Raw genomic sequence first — 16,394 nt, 5'->3', positions numbered from 1 at the left:
CTTTGGTGAATTCAATTATGTTTGACAGACTTGGATTTAAGGATAGGCATATATGTATCAAATCATCGTACAATTGGATCACAGTATTTAAAAAGATGGTCAGAGTGAACTTTCAATCTACTTGATACACCAAGCTTTATAAAATTACCTTACCATTACAGCTCCCTTTTTATCTTCATCTTATTGAATAAATATCAATACCATGACTACTGTTTCAAAAATGTAAGCTTTTTTGTTGGCAAGGTACTTGAAAAGGTGTTAATTAATTGAGTATTTAATTTAAAATACTATTTGATAGTTCATCAAGTGAACAGACTGTCACTCTGTTGTTGAATGTTTGGTATGTTACAGATGAATGTGTCTGCCCTGAGGAACATCTGTGGTCAGCAAGGTCAGGTGGACCAGTTCCAGGAGAACCGTGCCCAAGGTTCAGTCATGGTCACCTACCGATTCCCTGATGATGCCACCAAGGCCCTCAACACCATAACTACCACCTTCCCCAATGTGATCGCAGAGCTTGTCTCCCCCAGCGATGCATTCTCCACCCCTGCCTCCTCCTCCTCCGGCTGGCCCCAGGGAGGAGGCAGCAGCGGCAGTAAGTTTGGCAATGGTGTTCTCCCCAGCACCTCCAGTGCCTCCAGCGCCGGAAAGGATGACGTGTCGGGCAGCAGCAAGCAGAGCTGGAGCGCTGGACTCCCTGGCATGCCAGGAAGCCAGTTGTGGTCTCCAGGTCCCGGTGGATCCATGGGCTGGAGCCCAATGGACGGAGATTCCTCCAGTGCACCCAACTTCAGCTTCTTGCCTGGAGACCTCCTCGGAGAAAGCACCAACTAAGATGAAGTGATACTGAATCATTCTCATCGCCAATACCCTCTATGGTGCTATGAAAAAAAAAACTAAAAATCAAATTGCCACTCAATACCACTTGATTATTATATTATGTATATCTTTGTGAATATATCTCAAGCACTTGACAATTCAGCCATGATGTGATTGTTTATTAATATTAATCTATGTTTCATCTTACATATGAAGGCATGTGTATTGTCATCACCATCCATCCGTTGCATGCATAAGTAACTTATGCAATTTTATCTTAATGTACTTTGTAAGTAAATTGTGCTCGGGACACTACTGTAGTCAGTGAAATACCTTGTTTTTCATATGAATAACTTTGTACTTGTGTCAATAGACAGTTCTCTTGTTATGGTTGATTGAATATCAACCAGGCTAACTATTCATCTATGTCCTTTGGATTTTTTTCTTTCTCCTTTTTTCAAAACAACTGCTAACAAGACTTCCAGAATGACAAATGTGTGCATTCGGTGGTGGGGTTTTGGATCAAAACTTTATACTGATTCAACAGCAACTTTAAGCTGCCAAAGAAAGTAAAGTAAGATTTGACAATAATAATGTATATATTATATTTTTCCCTGTTGATAAACAGATTTTTGTGAAGAGTGTTTTTTTTTCGCTGTGCGAAACTTAGCCAAGCTTGTGGCTGTCACTTTTGTGAGACACCCCCAACATCTGAACTACCTGGAAGCCATAATCGCAGCTCATTGACGGATTGATCTTGCGTACGACAGTACATGTGCAATGAAATAAATGTGATTTGTTTAAAAGATGTTTGGAGACTTTTTCTCTTCATTTATGGAGCCAGCTGTGTGGAATCCCAGAACACAATGGAATGACAATGGATTGTTATGGAACAAAACAAAGGACAATACACAGGATGAACAATGTTGACTCAAGTATGTACAGGGCATGTACATTCACAATAAACAATTGCTACGCATTAAGCTCTGTGTGCTCCAGTAGTGCGATAAAAGCCAAACTAGCTGAAATGAAACTGACAGATTGAGGAAGAAAAGACTGTGCCCTGAAAATGTACAATTTTGTTTGTTTTTGCGAGAGATACAAGCAGAGGATCCTGGGTTCTGTATTGAAAGACAAACGGCTGTGCTGAATGGTGAATGCTGAAGCCTTCTAAAGAGAAAAAGTACTCCATCTTGTCATTACAACATGTGATGCAAGATGAAAAGCATGAAAAAGAAAGTGAAACATTTTCTTGTGACTTTTCATAAGGACGGATGGTGCAAACTACACTGTATTCCAAAGCATTTTTCTTTTAATGTTTATTCTGTGTATCGATGACTGATGCAAATTTGTGTCGTTTGATGAAGTAATAAGTAGAGCAGCGTACGTCGGCGTGTCACAGAGAAAAATAGAACTTGGCTCATCCAAGATATGTCAAGGTCGCAAAGTCTTCACTACCAATGCGATTCTTAAGTGCAATTTTAATTTGGTTTTCCTTGTGCATAACAATGGGGCTTTGTGGCATAGTTACGCCGAGCCATGTTGGCGTGTGGATGGCATTAATAGATAAAAATGAGAACAAATCAACCGACAAGTTCAGTCTGCTTCAAATTCCAGGAGTGCTCCGCCCTTGACGCGAGACCAGAGATGTTGCCGATCTGAGTGTTTTGTACAAGTTGGAGAGCATTACGGAGTACATTTAACGTGTAATAGAGTTGTGGCTGAACCGTTAACTGAAATTGATCTTCACCAGCTGTCAATTTAATGGGAAAAAACTGAGTCGTCTTTCACTCGGATTAACAGTGTAAAGCAACGTTTTGTCTATTTTGAATACTGCACTTTATTTTCTGGTCTTAAGTGGCATTTTCTGCATGATTAAGTCAGAATAATTAACATATAGGATTATTTACACAAGTATTTTATGTCTTTAGAGGAAAGCATTAAAGAGACTTTGTTTGGTGGATAAGTAATAATAAGATAACCATGGTACTCATTCATTATTGCATTATTACTCTGTAGCTTAATAACTGTTGTCATCCGTTTACTCTCATTGTGTATCATTAGCATTTTATAATGTCCAATTGCAAAGCTGCAAATATTTGGGAACAGTATTTGACAGTGCCTACTAATTCAGTCAATCCATTCTGTGAAATTCAAGAGGTATAATGTTCAAAACAAAATGTTTAACAAAGTACAAAAATGTGGAAGTTTTAGAACACTTTTATGCAAGTAGGGTATGTGAGTTTCTTTTGTTAAATCAACCCTTATTTTGACTATTGATGTGTAATTGTCATAACATTGCATTGCATTGTAAGGTGATCAAATCTTAATTCATTGTTTATACACTACTTTTATGAAAATTTTGCATAGGAGATAATTCTGATACGTACATGTATAAATATGTATTTGGCTATAAATATAGAAATATATATATTTCGTGTTATATATGTATGTTGATCGTTTATCATAAATACAAAAATTCTTTGTGTTGTCAGCACTGATATATTTGTACCTTCAAAATGCTTTTTTTATTATTTAACTAATTTGCAAAACTAGTAGGAGAATGATTGAAGGTGGTGAAGAAAAAACAAAGAAATAACTTCTGAAATGTTGAAGAATAGCTTTTATTGTTGGGAGGGATTGTATTCATTTTTTTTTCAGTGTTTGTCTTTTAGTTAAGTTACCCCTTTATCAGGGAAAGACACTTATTCCAAACCAAGTGCAGCTGAGGTTTATGTCTAGACTTTATCTCTTTGTTTTCTTCTTTCTCCAGAAAAAAAAAAACAAGATTCCCTTGTGCTGGCTTGTATTTTTCTCCTCTTCGTGTTCCTACGTGTGACTTGATGAACGAAATAACCCAGTCTCAATGTCCTCCACAAATGAAATGGAATGTTTTTCAATCACTCTTGTTACGTTGAGATATCATGACATTGTATGACATACTAGTACTCTGCAGGCACTTGATGATATTAAGAGGATCATATAGGTTTAAATGAAGTTGTGAACTCCATTGTTGATGAACAGAAAATCATTAAAATCTGAAATACATCCGTTTTTAGACATCTTCTAATACTTAATGGTTGCTTAGAGAATTAGAAAGGAAATAAAATCAGCCAAATTTGTGCCTAGTGCCTTTCTATGTCAGTCTTTGGTTTCAATCTAAAATCAAACCCTAGCTCATATTACAGGCGTCATGAATGAGTAAATGGCAGGATTAATTCCATGAATGCACTGAATGCTTGAAGTGGCAGCTGGAGCCAAAGCTAGGTTGATAATAATAGTGCGCCTCAGAGTAGATTATTTCTAGATAGATGACTCTGTGTACCATTGTTATTCGTACCAAGCACTCGAGTATACCTGAGTGGTCTCGTTATAATTATGGTTCAGTGCTGGTGCTTGTTCTAACATCATTGATGTATGATTGATGACGATTTCTTGTAAGATAACTTTATGTCAATATTATCAAGATGTCGACTAACCAGCTATCTGTGTTTCTGGAAACTGCCTTTTCTCTGTTGTTGAAAGTCAGGGTGTGATTAGTAATTGCTCTCCAAAAGCCTGATAACCTCAAAATAACTTTCAGTATGGATTCCTTTAAGCAACCATCTTCAAATATCATCAATGCCTAACTGTAGCATCAATGAGTATTACTATCTAAAAGTATCTAATACTGTTGTTCATGCCTTTATTCACACTTCCCCAATCTTAACTTGCCACATTGAAATCTTTATAGCAATTCACATGAGTAGGTCCATAGGGCTTTTGCACAATTGCCAGGATAGTATTAACAAGGTTTGATCATCCAAATTAAGGAAAGGTTCAACAACAACCTTGAATGCACTGCTTTATATCTATTCACACTTGTGTCAATATCGTTCAGCTGGTTTTACTCTTAAACTGCCAGTTATTTCATGCCTTCATGTAAATGATATTTGTCAATTCTTTAGGAGTATTCTTTGCAAAAGTGTAATGAGAACTCTAGTTTTCTGACTACATTTTGTACTTAGGTTTCGCCGTCTTTTGATCGTACTCAAATTTTGCAGTGATCAAAATCTGTTCCATCATCAATCTGGTATAAATTTAGGTGTAAGTATGGCCAATAGCCATTAATAACAATAATATTTCACACCATCCTCTTTGTATGTATAGTGATTTAACTGCACGCAATAATCTGATCATGATTTTATTTCTGCTGGTTCTATTGATTTTTTTTTAATGACAAAAATATGTTGTGTGCTTTTGGGTTCAAATTCAACTCATAAAAATTGATCTATTTACCAACATTCATTGTATATTCTCTGTCTTAATGCAGAGTATTTCCACTAAAAATTGCCGATAACACAGAACTTTGCAATCAATTGTAGATTGGATATGATGATTCTGGTTGGTTGATAGTCTATGCTGTGATCACCATATGCATTTCAACATTGATTGACTTTCTTGTATCCTGGTTTTGATTCCTTGCAATAATGAAGAATCCATCACACATATTGCACAGCAGTGTTCCGGTAATACAACCATTCAAATCTCACATATTATACTCCAGAGCTTACCTCAATCTGTATCTCTCTTTTTTTTTTCTTAATGCAATCTGAAAGGACCAAAACATAAACAGCTGTCTCCTTCTCATCAGGTGTGAATAAATATTTGAGATTTGAGAGATTTATAAATGGGCCTCCTCTTTGGCAATACTAATTATAAAAAGGAGTGTCGGTAGAGAGAATAAGTGGTTCTTCATCAGCTTATGTTCGCTCGTTCTTGAGATTCTATCCCAATTGGCCATCCAAGAATTCAATCTTGAGTTTCTAGCCTGATTTTTCCTCTGAGAAGTTGATCTCTCTGGTGTAGAAACACATGCTTAATCATCTTAAGTAGGGGATTTTCCCTTGGTAATGGATTGTAGTCTTTGGCTGAGGAGCGTGCACATTTCAGCTTGCATTTTGAAGAGCATGCACAGTACAGTTGAATCTTGAATAAGTCATTCAGACCTGAACCTGTGTGTATCATGACTTTTAGGAAGCAGGATAATAAATCACCCATTAGTGCATTATTTTGTGGGAAAAATGATCAACATTTGACTTGTAATCCTGGTATGAAGCTCATGAAATTGCCTGCTGATTGCTACTTGAGACTGTTCTGATTGGGTCTGTGGTATGATAAAAAGAGGGATGAGACGAAACCTTGGGCTGATGTAGATTGGCTTGAAACCAGGGATCTCTGTATCTTTGAGGAGATAAAGCTTTTCTGAACATTCTCTTTTCCCCGTATCTCTCTGCGATGTTAAGCGATGATATCTTGTGTAAAATTTTAACAGTATTAACTTAGATCTGTACTCTCTTGACATGAAATAATCTGGAAAGGAGATTGGGAACATCAGTACAAGTAAAGGTAATGTCTAGAAATTTGCTTTATTGCCTGGCTGGTAAATTACCATTTCTTGAGAAGAGTTGATTGGTGATGATAACACTGAATTGTTCCCTTGCACAGGTTTTTAGCATCTCCATGTTGTAGAATAAAATTTGGAGTGGATGCCCAATTGTTGATGCCTATTGATTATCTAAAGTAAAACGTAATTCTGCTTGTGATAAGAATCGGACACGCTGGTCTTCCATGCTTGAACATAGCCATCATGAAAATATGTTATAACCGTGGTAACAAGCAGATTCTAAAAAATGCAGGGGCATGATGTCATTTCACTCTTTTAAGGGAAACTGGGATTCAACAGTTTATTGATTCAGTTGGTTACCAATCTAAGAAGTATGTCATGATTTTGTGCACATCTTGCTTCAGCTAACAAAGTATTCCATCTCATTTTTTTTCCTATTTAACCCTGTGCAATTTCTATGATACTTTATCTTGGTAAAGAATAAATCATTATTTTTGTGTAGATACACACTGAAAATTACAAAAAAATAAAAAGAAAAAAAAATGGTGCCAGTATATTTGCAGGGATGTTGTCATGTGTGACACAAATCATGACAAATGCTGTTTGTTCCTTTTTATTTTCATTTCCTCTATCCATAGAATATAAACAATGTGTGCCACAGAATTTTCTATTATTGGACTATTATGAATTAAGTATATTTGTTGAAAAGTAGTGTATAAATTCCGTCTCTTTTTGAAAATGATAAGATTAAAAAAATGCCCAAAACGTCACTAGTAACTAGTGGGGTGACAGATTGAAATAAGAGAAATGACTATCAATTTTGCTGAGATTTTTAGTTTTTTTATGGTATTTTCTGTCAAAACTATGCTGACTTTTTGATGTCTCCATGCCCCCTCACCACTGATCTTTCAGAAATATATTTGCCTTGTTGTATGTAGCTCTTTTAGAAATGTTTTCTTTGTTTAAAATGCAAAAGATACCAAACAGTAATTAGCTAAATTATTGAACTTTTAAAATGATAGCCCTCTTCTGACCAGTACCATCTATTAGTAATGATTTATTTATCTACCATAATGGTGTTGTGTATCTTATAAAAAAAAAGGATCATGCAATAAGATAATATATGAAAGAGTGAGAATGCTGGAATCTGAGATTAATTTTGCTCCACAAAGTCCTGTTTTGTCATGATTCAATTAACTGGCCTTTAAAATCAGGAAAACTGATCTTGGTTATTGGCAGCAATAAGGCAGTGTTAATGGGATTACACGTAAAGTTGCTCTTTTCAGAGCCCTCGTAAAGCTGTAACGGATTATATTTTTCTACCCAACATCTTCGGTTACCTGCTGGTGTCTGAAGATTCAGAAACCACAAGGTTTAACAAAAAATTTCTGAATCATTTCTCATTGGGACTTCATTACTCAAAATTATTTTCTTTTAATTAATTGAGTAACAGGCAGTTGTTTACCAGTAATGGCATTCCACATGTCTTTTTTGATAGCTTTCAGCCAATCCTGCCTGATTCTTGGGATATTTTCCATCATGACTGATCAAAGACTGTGGTCCTTATGACAGTTTGAACCTTTCTTTGCAATGAAAGTCAAGCTGACAATGATGTCAAAGAACATGGGATAAAACAATCTGCGAATGCCTGCTTGATTTTTGCATTGAATTTTTCACATAACGGTCGAAAGAGTTAAACATGTGGAATGTTTAAATCTGGTTTCAACTGCTGTGTTATAGTTCCAGAGGATGTTATATTACGTCACAGTTCTTTTCATGTCTTTGATGAATGTCTCCCTGAACCTAGGGCTTCTTACTACAGGGTGATCTCTCTTTCTCATTTCTTTCCATCCATCAGTGAATTGATAATGCAAATGTTTTTTACAGTGAACTAAATTATTATTCTGTTCTTAAACCTACGTGTCTATGCTGAAGAAGCAGAAGAAGTGGGATAACCCAAGAATTATAGGACATTCATTCTTTGCAGAGATGTGTAGTGTTGACTTGGAGTTCCCAGGTGCAAGGAAATTTTAGGGACAAATTTAAGATGCCTTTATTGCCAATGTTGTAGTATTAAAACCCACCTCCATTTGTGGTGTATATGTGTAAATAAATGTGTGTGTACCATGTTAACTGAATATCTGTGCACAAGAACTCATTTCTCTTTCATTAGCGAAAAAAATCTTAGGGAGCGAATATACTGAAAGATCAAAACATTCAGAAAAAAAAATTTTAATCGTTGAGCCGTGGGCCTATAGTACGTATAATTTTGTTGTGAAATGATGCTGCCAATACTATAAAAATTCAGAAAAATTTGTATTGAATACATTGCATGCAGTACAGCTTTTGTTTATGATTTATTTTTTTGGTTTGTGTATATTTTCTTTTATGATTCTGCATTTTTAAGAGAAAATATTACCATGTCGATTAGCCAGTACCTATACCAAAGGGTGATTAACGCCACTTTTCTCAATTTTGAGAATAATGGGATATACTTATTAAGTAATGAAATAGAATTAAGGAGAAAAAAAATTAAAAAACCAAAAAAAAATTGAATAGATATAATGACAATATACATGATTTGTCTGACATCTCTGAAATTATTCTGCCTTTTTGACTGTAAATAGTTTAATATTATTGCATACATTAGCATCATTTTGTTCCATGATAAATGTTTGGAAACCATCTTGAGAATATAATGCATTATATATTTTGAGAGATATATATATTTGTTTCAACTATGCCTGTGAACAGAGACATTTTATGCTAAAATTTCCCTTGTTAGTGCAACATATTAAAGATAGAAATGAAAATTGCTCTTTTTCATAGCTCTTGCATTTAAAACTACATTTTATGGACTTTGTAGAGTAAAATAAATATAAGCTGATGCATATTTCACTTGTGTCCCTTAGTTTGGACCTGTTTATTGATTTCATTTTATTTTGAATTGTTCTTTGTTTGTGAAATCAATCAATTTCGAAATGAAGACAACATTGGCTATCACTGCAGTACTGTCGTCTAAATTGAACTTGAAATTTGTGATATTTGGTCTCGCATTCCTCATTACTGTCACATTGCAACTCAAAATGGCCATGAGTCAATATGCAAAAAAAGAAGGAAGTTTGAATGTATTCTTTGAAATCCATCATTTTGTGTCCGTTTTAAAAATGTTTTTGTGTTTTATTTTTTTTCCTCTAATCTATCACAGTGCTTTGTGGTGGCTGCTCACATACACTTTTTGTTCTGTAGGTATCTGTTTTAAGACTATTTTTAGTGAAAAGGAGAATAATTTGAAAATATCCTGTTGTTTTCTCAGGGTAATATATGTGTAATTTTTTTTCTTTCTCTCTTTCTTATCCGTCTGACTCGTAGGTTTGTTAATTTTTACTCTGTCACATCTCTGCCAAGTGTTTTAAACATTTAGAATCATTACCAATGCGCTTAGGAATCAGTATTTTTAATTCTAAATTCATGAGCTACAAGTTTTCAGCTATAAAAGTAAATTTCCAAGATGGTTTGGTATTTGAGATAATTTAAAATATACTTTGACAGAAATCAACTACTTTATTAGTTTTTTTTAACATTTTGCTTTAAAACGAATGGTAAAATACAGCTGGGGGAGTAAAATCTATGGTTATTAGAGGGTGAAATAGGGTTTGAATATGCCTCTAATTTGAATATATTTTATTTCAATTTTTTGTCTTCGCTATGAGCACAGTGTGTAAGACATGCCTCCTGCCAATATCCAGATGTGCTGCCAAGTTGGCCTTTTTATCTTCCAACTGTTAACTCTTTTTTTTTGTGGTCGCATTTGTATTGTTGAAGTCATGAACAGAGTCGTTGAATATTGTTTCTCTTCTTCCCCTATTCCCCTATCACTTGTTATGCTTTCATTGTATTTTATCCAGGACTCACTTTAATCAGTGCTAATGTCTGTTTTCCAAGGTTCATTTTTATGTGCTGTCCATTCCATTGTTTCTGGGGGTTATTTTGCCTTGTGAAATCATTTATTTCATCCACGGAAAGAGATAATCACTATTGACACCTATTCTCATTACCACCAAAAAATGTAGCTGTTCTGTAAAACTAAAATTGTGCAAATAATATATGTAGTGTGTTGACTCGTTACTAAAGAAAAAAAAAATAGCCAGAGGTGAAATTGAATGCAATGGTACTCTTGTGGATGTTGTTTACATTTTATCCCTGAATTACAATGGTTATTAAGACAAGGTGACAACTTTTAGAGTAAGTTATATATATCTATATATGAAAAATCTAGTGCGAGAAACAACGAACTGTACACTTCCATTGCTTGTGTTTATGTATATGTAATTCATACTCTACTAGTGCCTATGTGATGAAATGAAGAGAAATTTACTTGGCAGTCTTCTAAACTCACATTTTTTGAGCCATTTAAACATTATGACATTATGTAACTTGTATTCAACAGGCATTCCGTAGTACTAGTCTCTGTGCCCTTATGCAGAAAAGATGTGTAATAGGCAATTTGTAACTTGTAAAGTACAAATGAAAATGTAAAAAAAAAGAAAAAAATGTAAAAAAGACAAAAAAAGACAAAAAAAGAGTAAATACCGACTTTTGTTTTTTATGTCGGGTGCAATTTTGTTCTTGATGCCAATGATAATGAATGAAATAATATCTACCTGATATGTTAAATGCCTTATTCACTTAGTCTTATACAGTCTATGTAAGATTATATACTTATATTATACGAAAATGGCTGTTCAATCTTGTGCGATTTTAATTTTGTACTGGTAAGCAAAAAAAAAAAAAAAAAAAAAAAAAAAAGGAAAAGTTCTTGTATTATATACTTTATATGAATGTTTGATTACAATTGAATGTCGTAAATTGAGATTTTTTGAAAATGATGAAAATAAAATGTGGAAGGCGTGATGTGATCAACCTTACACAGAATGTGCCCCTTGATGGTACAGATCAGTTCTAAACGCAATCATGATAATTTATGAAGGTAATTATCTGGATATAGAGTGACATAAATACTCTTTGTTTTCATACTACGGGTGTGTGTCTGTGTTATGTCCAAGATTGAATATTTGAGAACTTATCTTCCATGCTGGAAAAGAATGTGATGAAAAAATTTTCAAAAAAATAAAAAAAAAATGATGAAAAAATGATAATAAAAAAAAATGTGAGAAAGGGTTAACCAATGTATAAGTATTATTTCATTATTAAGATGTTGAGTGTGTGTGAATTTTACGGACACGTATGATTGCATAAAAGTTTTATTCACTTGTATCTAAGCCAGGTTGTAAACTATTGGAATATCAAATAGCACTCCTTTAAAAGCAAGGGTGGTTTCAAACATTAAAGTATAGAATTTTATGATGAAAGTGTTTTTTTTTTCTTTTGGGTATTTGTACAAACTTAGTGGTAGCTGTTTAAAGACCTTGTGTGTGTTTTCAAGCCATTTACCCATCTTGTACCAAGTATACATATATTGTACAATTGTTTTTCATTCTTCAAAAATTGAATAAGAGCATGTATTGTGTATAAAATCCCTTTTACGACCTACTTATAACCGGCAATATGTAGTTCGTAAGAAACGTTTTGAAAAATTTAATTTTTTGATGTCATATACTATATTTTGCTTCTCTCAATTTTTTCACTTGTATGATATTTTTTGAAAGTGTTGCAGTAAAGATAATCCGTTCATTGATAATGCATGTGTATTGTATATGTCAAAGACAATTAAAATGAAGTGCATTTTAGTATTTTTTTCTCCTGTGGCATTTTTGTGAAGGTCACGCCTGTATGTGCAGCTCTCTAATATTGAAATGAAAGGAAATATTTCTTGTTTTGCTATGCCTCTGGCGATCACTGTTTTTGTGATATGTATATCAATAAAATTGCCAAAAAAAAAGAGAAGAATTCTAATGCTTATAAGTTCAAAGTGGTGACACAACATACATGTAAAGTGATACATTAACTTCTTTATTTTTAATAATTATTGTATTTTGTTTGTATGCATTCCACAACAAAGAAGGATCCATTGGAAGTTTAGATTCCCAATGTGGGATATAACTCACGAACTTAAAAGAAGTAGTAATCAAAGAATTAGCTAATAGTGTTTCACATTTTTTTTTCTTGTATAGTGATATGAATGTACCGTTATTACTTGCCCACCCCCAAAATAATATTTAAAAGGGGTTCTTCAATCTGACGGTGCTAGTCTACACAATATGTCAGAAAATCAAATGCAAAAAAAAAAAGAAAAAAACGAAAAAACTAAAAAAAAAGAGTTGATTGATTTTTCAAAGTCTTTCCCTATAAAACAAATATTTTGCAAACCATGATACTTTACTGTAATGCTTATAATGAAATGTGCATGTTTGTTTTTGAATATGTGTGTATACTGTAATTAACCATATTTTTGTTTTGGTTGTTTTAGAGCGGGTGGGGGACTGTTTCAAGTTATCACCCCTCCAAAGGAGAGAGTACAGTGTGAAGTTGATTTATTTGTATTATTATTATAGGCCCTTTGTAGTCTTTATAGTTTTGTGTAGTGACTTAGATTGATGTAGCACAATTTAGCAGGTATTACAGTCGTTTCAGGTACTATATATATTATATATATATCCATCTTTCACTCTTGGCAGGCTGCTCGTCATATTGTGTATATAAAGCAATTTGACATGTTTCTTACCAAATAGATTTGTTATGCTTTTTAAAATCGATAAATAAAGCACACTTAGATAGAGATACATATTGGTAATTAAGATAATAATCTTTGTAAAAATGGTCATTAACCAACTGCAACTGTTAGTGTAATTGAATGGGATGGGAATCAAATATAAAATATAATATATTCACATTACCAAATGATATTTGGAAAATGGAATGAATGAGACCCCAAGAGTTTTTCCTAAAACCTAAATATAGATTCACAAAATTGGGAAATATATTTAAAAATGTTAAGAGAAGTATCATTGATTTTTCAGGTTATAATCAGATACCAACATTCACCTCAATGTGAAGACAAATTTTTTTTTTAAATTAGTTATAGATGATATAAACCTACTAATCTATTTTATCTTTTATTCAGTTATTATCCTTTATTTTCAACTTGTCATTAGTATCTTTGACTTGTTTTTTGTTTTAATAGAATTCATATGGTCTTACAAGTACAATATGATCTTCAGTTATGCACTTTAAATTCTGTGTGGCTACGAGAATATATCGAGAAAGAAAAAATATGGATGAACCTGCCTTGTTAATGAAAAGCAATTAGTGTCAATACTAGTATGAAATATGTCTTTGAAATTCATTGTGTGTTGTAATTGTTGTGATTGATTTGAAAAAAAAAAACCCAAAAGTTTCAACTAAACAAAACAAAACGAAAAAAATATAAAAAAAAATAATGGTGTGCAAATGTGTTTTATGTTTTGAAGGCACATGCTATGCAGTTTAGGAATAGTTTTGTGTAGCTACTGTGCAATGCACTGAACTTGTAAAGAAACCATTTTGATAGTTTATCTTGAACGGTTTATATTCTGTATGTACTACTTTCACACTCGTATATCTTTATGACTATTGTATTTGTGATAATCAACATGAAAAAATACTGTAATAAAAAGAGGCCTGCTTAGTAAACTATGCTTCCAAATTGAAGTAATTCTAAACCATCCCAACACTCAAATATGTCAACAAGAAAAAAACAAAAACAAAAAAATAGAAAGATTGAATCTATATTTAACGGAAGAATTTGTATTTTTGTGTTTTTTCTTTGACAATGAAATTTTGAAATAACTGAAAGATTGTATTAGTGTAAAGTTTTTTATGATATGAAATTTTAATGTTTAATTTCCTTTTTTTGTGTGTCTATTAAATGCAACTTTAGAGAATAATTCTGTTTATAACAAATGGAATAACATGAGGGGGATAATGCAAATGTTTATTCATATACGAGGAGGAAAACTGATTTTCATTGTAATACTTTATCATTATTATTTTTTTAATGCTGCTGTATTTGATAGCTTAATTGTGTAGTAGTAATAGGCACTGGTTTTGTTGTGTATTGATGTTTGGAGTAGCGAGGATTGAAAAAAGAACCAACTTAAGCAATGTATCTGCAGACCGAAAAATAGAAATGGATCGCACTGAACTTGCCAATACTTACCAATTGCTGACTTAACAACTTTATACAAAGCTTTGTGATAACCAAAATCAAAGAAATATACTGTATGGGAAATTTTAAGAATCTAAAGAGAAACACTTTATTTAAGTCTTGTCAAATCTTGCTGTGAAAAATCAACTTGATGTGCCTGGTACAAGCAACTTTAACCTAAAGATATTTGTCAATCGTTTTTAAAATGTCGTCACACATTTCTGTAAAAGTCACATTGATTTTTTTTCTTCAAAACTTTCTGTTTGATACTCTTCTTGACTTAACATGTTTATGTGAGTGTATCGGATGTGATGAAACAGATGGGAGACGTTATGAATGAAAGACTATTTGATAGTTAAGATAAACCCTGCCAGTATGTTTTCTAATTCATGTTAAATGACTATAATTCTTTGATTGAAGTACTTAATTATGGAGTGGTACTGATTCTTTTGTTTTCTGTAATGTATTTAAAACTGTCATATACCCTTTGTGCCTGATTTGAAAAAAAGGACAATACTCTGAACATAGTCACTAAAAACCATGGACCATGTCATCTCAAGCCTTTCAAAATTGTCTTCATTCTCTTTTTATTTTGTGATGAATGCTCCCCAATTATGCTCATTCATTCTCATAGAGATCTGAGACATCACAATCTAGCCTGATTGGAACAAGAATGGTTTATAGAAATAACAAGTATTATATTTGCACTTCCTTCTAGCATATATATGCCTTTTTTGATGCAGTACATGTTTAACAAAAGGATAAACTGCTTAATATTACCTTAATCTGCATAAGGAGTATTCTTTAAATTCTTTACGTTATTACTTAGATTATATGTTACAATATATGCCATTCATTTTGTTAGTGTCTGACAATCAAAACATGTTTTTGAAATGTAATAATCCACCTCTTTTGATATTTCATAGATTCTTTTAAATTGACATAATTATCAAATATATATTTATACTTTAATAATTGTTAATAATATTGGAATACTTGGAAATAAACAGGTTACGTTTGTAAGCTTAGTGTACTCCTAATGTCCCACTTATGTCTTCAGTAATCAGTACAAAATAGCAATGTTGCAATTTAAACAGTAATGATTTTAGATTATTTGACTAGAATAAGTGTTATCAGTGCTATATTTGCATAATGCAAACCATTGCCCATATTTCTTTTTTCATGTATAAGCTACGGTTTGTTTCCTCAAAGAAACTGGTACATTTTTAGCCTATGCTTGGTGTATTACTTTCAAGATTATACTTTAATTAAAGAAACAATGGATTTTCAAAGAAGAAAAAAAAGACTTATGCCATAGCATAAGCTTTGTCAGTACTGGCCAGAATACTACACAATATTTCACCAATTGGTAGTTTCTATTTAATTGAATGTTTGAAAAGGTTTATTTCCAAAGTTGCATGTTTTTTTTTAAATAATACACTTTGTGGTACTTGTTTGCCCATCATTTTACACCAGAAAAATACTTAACAATACTCAAGAATTAATACTCTCTAATCAAGACACTGTGATGATATATACTGTCCCAATTAAGCATCTTAATTGATCTTGAAAAAAGGTAAAATAAAGGGGAAAACCCCATTGCTGCATGCTATTTACTGCAATTTTTTGGGAAATATACAAGATTTGTAAGCTCAGATATTGTGATAATGATTTTGATGTTGAGTAGGAATTGACATTATATCACATTATGATGTAGTTTGTAAGAACAGTTAGTAATTATACTGATTTCTGATATACAGTTTTGGAAAGTATATTTCTTAAAATGACAATAATGTAAAGGAGGATTTTATCAGTATAGGATGGTGATGATTGTAATATTCCAATATTCTTGGCACGTTGGATGCAAACCATGTGCTACCCATTTCGCCTTCTGATACATTTCAGGCTGTAGAAATAAGCTATATTTAAATCATCGAGTACTTGGCCACATCTTTCCAACGTTATTCTCTCTTTATCAACCCAAATTGTGCTTCCATAGTTGGAAAATTTGAGATGTAGTTTGTTGTAAGAAAACAGGAATTG

The 16,394-nt window shown here is 32.8% G+C and overlaps 1 protein-coding gene across 3 annotated transcripts in view; it reads left to right on the top strand.

The window, feature by feature from the left end:
- The window catches only part of LOC129269467 (trinucleotide repeat-containing gene 6C protein-like), a 36,752-nt gene extending 30,027 nt beyond the window's left edge, over positions 1 to 6,725 (top strand). For 2 of the 3 annotated variants that reach the window (XM_054906970.2, XM_054906967.2), the window contains exon 18: positions 352 to 6,725. In XM_054906970.2, coding sequence (XP_054762945.2) covers positions 352 to 834 — 483 coding nt within the window. In that variant the 3' untranslated portion in view covers positions 835 to 6,725. The remainder of the gene's footprint in view (positions 1 to 351) is intronic. The other variant, XM_054906968.2, reaches the window with a different exon arrangement.
- The last annotated feature ends 9,669 nt before the right edge of the window (positions 6,726 to 16,394 follow it).

This window comes from Lytechinus pictus, chromosome 10 (genome assembly GCF_037042905.1).
Source record: "Lytechinus pictus isolate F3 Inbred chromosome 10, Lp3.0, whole genome shotgun sequence".
Classification (NCBI taxonomy): Eukaryota; Metazoa; Echinodermata; class Echinoidea; order Temnopleuroida; family Toxopneustidae; genus Lytechinus; species Lytechinus pictus.
The sequence above is the reverse complement of the archived record's forward strand: the minus strand, read 5'-3'. Positions and strand labels throughout refer to the sequence as shown.